General features: G+C 56.4%; 1 protein-coding gene across 5 annotated transcripts in view; it reads right to left on the bottom strand.

Moving 5' to 3' along the window:
- Window positions 1-4,252, bottom strand: part of TMEM143 (transmembrane protein 143) — a 25,443-nt gene continuing 21,191 nt past the window's right edge. For 3 of the 5 annotated variants that reach the window (XM_023182513.3, XM_023182516.3, XM_023182512.2), the window contains 2 exons: window positions 1,652-1,841; window positions 1-1,076 (listed from right to left, as the gene is read on the bottom strand). In XM_023182513.3, coding sequence (XP_023038281.1) covers window positions 862-1,076; window positions 1,652-1,841 — 405 coding nt within the window. In that variant the 3' untranslated portion in view covers window positions 1-861. Of the gene's footprint in view, window positions 1,569-1,651; window positions 1,842-4,252 lie in introns of all 5 variants that reach the window. The other 2 variants (XR_002724553.1, XM_023182514.1) reach the window with 2 other exon arrangements.

Below are 4,252 nucleotides of genomic sequence, written 5' to 3'. Positions count from 1 at the left end.
CAGACTTATTAAACATGATTTATTACTTTGGGACAGGAGACAGGGGAGAAATTGATAGACCAATAAATATTGCACAGGCTGCTGGTGCTGGGGAGATCCAGACCGAGGTAGTTTCTGTAGAAAGGGTGAAGGACCTGGGCGAGGAAGGCACCTGAGATTGCCGGGAGCCAGGTTGGGAGCGAGTCTTGGTGGCGAGGGTGGTTTCTGGTTCACCTACCTAGCACAAGGTCTCCAACTCCTTCAGCCTAGACACCCTGATCAGCAGCTGACCAGCTGGCCTGCCATTTAAGCAGCAGCAATTGATAGCAAGATCAGGTTTCCTTTCGAAATTCTTATTGGTGGCTTCCCTGCAGCGACAACCGGCTGCCCAAGGTTGATGGAACCCAGCAGCTGTCACTGGCCGTTTGCCAGGAGGCAGGGCTAAACGGCCTTGGTGCACATGATGGGCAGTTTGCCTGGAGCGGGCTAAAAGAGACAATGATATATAGTCTCGGGAGGGCGCAGCTTTAACTCTACCTGGCGGTTTACAGAAGCCAGAGCTGAGCAGCTGTGATTGACAGACACCCCCAGCTCCTCAGTCAAACCACACTTGGATGTTTATGGTGAGGGTGGGACTAAGAAATGGAATAGAAACGGAGCTAAATCGCTTTGATTGGCTGTTCATAGAAGAGGCGGGGGGGGGGGACTCAGCAACTGCTGGCTACTCTGATTGGCTGCTTTGCTTAAGCATGCAGTGTAGCAAAAATAATTACCTGTCATTGGAAGTTGGAGTGAAAAAGTATAACAGCAACTGACAGCCTGTCGTGAACAAAGCGGGGCTTAGTTCCTAGTCTGCTGACTGGGCAGGAAGGTGGGTTCTACTCAGGGGGTGTTACTGCTGGGCGTGGCCTGCGGGAGCTCGGAAGTGGTTGGAGTCATTGGGTCTAGTTTGGGGAAACCCGGGGGTGGGTACAATCCCATGCTGGGGGTCAGGGCCTGCAGATGCGCCAGGGCCCGAGTTCCGTTGAAGGCCACCTCACAGCCTGACTTGGCTAGGAGCCAGTTCTCCACCTCCAACCGGAGCCACCTGGAGGTCTCTGCAAGGGGAGAGGCAGGTGTTCTGAGGTCACACTGAGATCGGGGAAGATTCGGGGGACCAGCAAGGAGGGGCGTAGGGCAAAGAACAGGAAGGGTCTGGGTTTGGGAGAAGCGTAGGAGTGATCTTGAGGCTTGGAAGGGAAGGGAACAAGGCCGAGGAGGCTCGAGAGGGCCAGAAGGCCCAGCTCTGGGACTCTCGTCTGGGGATCAGTCAGGGGCTCCTGGGCAGGGAAGGTGGGGGCTCCTGTAGGGAAGGGGACCACCTGGGGCCCACACAAGGAGCGCATAGGGTCTCTTGTAGGGAGAGTGTCAGCTCAGGTAGAGGAAAAGAGTGACAGGAGGGGTCCGTGCCATGGAGCCAAGACTCCCAACCAGGCTGAGGTTAGGAAAGGGCGGTCACATCAGGGACCAAGATCGGAGGCTGGATTCGGAGGTCCTGTCTGCTGAGGGTCGGGGTCTCTTCGCAAATCCGTCAGGTCCACCCGTGGGAACTGGGGGTGGGGACATGTCTCGCTGGGGCGGGGCCTCGCGGGGGTGTGGCCCCCGAGGGCAGGGTCCCGGGGTCACGTCCTACCTTCTGGCGAGCCTTGAGTGCCCCCTGGCCGCCGGGCCAGGAAGCTGCGAGCCAGCAGCGCCTCCTTGGTGTGCTCGTCCTGCGCGCGCAGGGCCAGGGCGCTGAGCAGCTCCGAGTTGTTGGACGTACTGCGGTAGTAGAGCATGTGCGCCAGTTCCAGCGACTGCGCGCTGCGCCGCTGCTCGAACATCTGCAGGCGGGACAGCGCCCCGTGGGCTCAGTTCGGGGTGCGCCCCCACCCATACACAGCCACCGGGGTCACCCACGCTGGGTGTTTTGTTTTTTTTTTTGACACGGTCTCACTCTATAGCCCAGTCTGGAGTTCAGTGGCTATTCACAGGCGAACTCATAACGCACCGAAGCCTTGAACTCCGAGGCTCAAGCCATCCTCCCGCCTTGGCCTCCTAAGTAGCTGGGACTACAGTTGTGTGCCACCAAGCCCGGTATTTTTTGTAGAGACGGGCTTCTCCCTGTGTTGCCCAGGCTGGTCTCAAACTCCCAGCCTGGAGCGATCCTCGCTCCTCAGCCTCCCATGGTGCTGGGGTTTCACCATGTTGGTCAGGCTGATTTTGAACTCCTGACCTCAAGTGATCTGCCCATCTTGGCCTCCCAAAGTGCTAGAATTACAGGCATGAGCCACCGTGCCAGGTCTAATTTTTGCATTTTTAGTAGAGATGGGATTTCACCATGTTGCCTAGGCTGGTCTCGAACTCCTAACTTTAAGTGATCACCATCTTAGCCAGTCTGGTCTTGAACTCCTGACCTCGTGATCTACCCGCCTCGGCCTCCCAAAGTGCTGGGATTACAGGTGTGAGCCACCACACCCGGCTGGGCTTTTTTGTTATTTTTTGATTTGGGGTTTCACTATGTTGCCCAGGCTGGACTCCAACACCAGGGCTCAAGTGATCCTCCCACCTTGGCCTCCTGAGTAGCTAAGGCTACAGGCATGTGCCACCATGCCTGGTATGAATTGGGTTTGAAATAGGGTCTTTCAGAGCCTGACAGGCTCCACAGCCCCCCTGAGGCTAGAGAGGGGTAGGGCGGATGGTCACCGTGGGCTGGGACTCAGAGTCTTCTCCCCAGAGGCATCAGCCTCCCCGACTGTCATCTCACCCCTCCCCTCTGCCCTCCAGGGTCGCAGCTGTCCCTCCGTGCTTACAACCCTTCCACAGCTCCCTGCAACTCTCAGGATAAGACCTAGGGTGCCACTCTGGGTATTCAAGGCCCTCACCACCCTCTGGGGCCTCCTCTCTCTACCCTGCTCACTGGATCCTGCCCCATGAGATATGCCAGGCTGAGCTCATGGGCTCTTTCTCCACCAGGCTCAATCCCCATCTTCCAGAGCTTTCTTCAGATCCCACTTGAGCCCTGGTCCCAAGCAGAAATTGCTCCCTCCCCAGCCCTTCTGTTGGCCCGAGTATCCCAGCACCCTCTCAGGCGGCGCAGCCTGGCTATTATCTGTGGGATTTATTACCAGCCTTCCTAAAAGCCTGTCAGCATGGCTGAAAACAGCTTGAAAACCAATGAGCCATCAGGTGAATGATCGGGTACGACAGATGCTTCACACCAGTCTACACTCCTGGGGCCGGTGCCAACCCTGGGGAGAATCAGTAAAAGGCAGCTCCCCTCTGGGCTGACTCAGCCTCGAGACAGGACATGCATTTTGGCAAGTGGAGCACACGTTGGGAGTCAGCCTCCACCTGGCCCCTGGGCCACGAATCCTTGGATGGTGAACAACCTGTGCAACTGTTCAAGGCAGCCCAGCACTCACATGGAGCAGAATCAAAAGGGAGCTTGTTAAAAATATAGTTCCCTGGGCCCCAGTCCCAGAGTTTCCAATTCAGTCCACTAGGACTGGAGCCCAGGAGGCTGCATTTGTCAGCCAGCTCCCCCAATGATAATGATCTCCAGTCAGGATGGGGACTTGGAACAAACAGCCCAATTAGTGATGCTAACAACCATCATCCTGGCACTAGGAACTCTCACATAGTACTTCCTGTGCCATGTGGGAGGCTCTGTTCTCCGCACTGTGCATGTTAATTCATTTAATCCCCACAACGTCCCTCTGAGTTAGGTCCCACCATCATCCCCACTTTGCAGATTTTGGAGCTGAGGCACAGAGAGGTTCAAGATCACACAGTGAGAAGACAGTAGAGTCAGATTCAAATCCAGGAAGTCCGGTTCCAGAACACACCCCCTTCGCCGCATCACTAAAGCGCCCATAAAGCCAGCGCTCAGTGAGCGGCTGTCAACTCTTATGTAGCCCCTACCATGAGCCGAGCACTGCCCAGTGCTTCTCACAGACTCACTCATTTCATGCTCACAACCCTACAAGGCAGATCTCAGTATCATCCCCATTTTCCAGATGAGAAAACTGAGGCTCAGAGAGATTAAGAAACCCACCCAAGGGGTGTTGAGTAAATGAAGTAGGGAAGGGAAGGGGAAGGGAGGGGAGCGGAGAAGAGGGCAGGAAGGGAGGGAGGGAGGAGGGAGGTGGGGAGAGGGAGGGAAGGGAAGGAAAAGGAACAGGAAGGAAGGAAGGGAGGAAGGGGAAGGGAAAGGGGGAAGGGGAGGGGAGAGGAGGGGGGGGAAGGAAGGGGA

This window comes from Piliocolobus tephrosceles, chromosome 21 (assembly GCF_002776525.5).
Source record: "Piliocolobus tephrosceles isolate RC106 chromosome 21, ASM277652v3, whole genome shotgun sequence".
Lineage (NCBI taxonomy): Eukaryota > Metazoa > Chordata > Mammalia > Primates > Cercopithecidae > Piliocolobus > Piliocolobus tephrosceles.
This window is presented reverse-complemented; position numbering and strand designations above follow the sequence as displayed.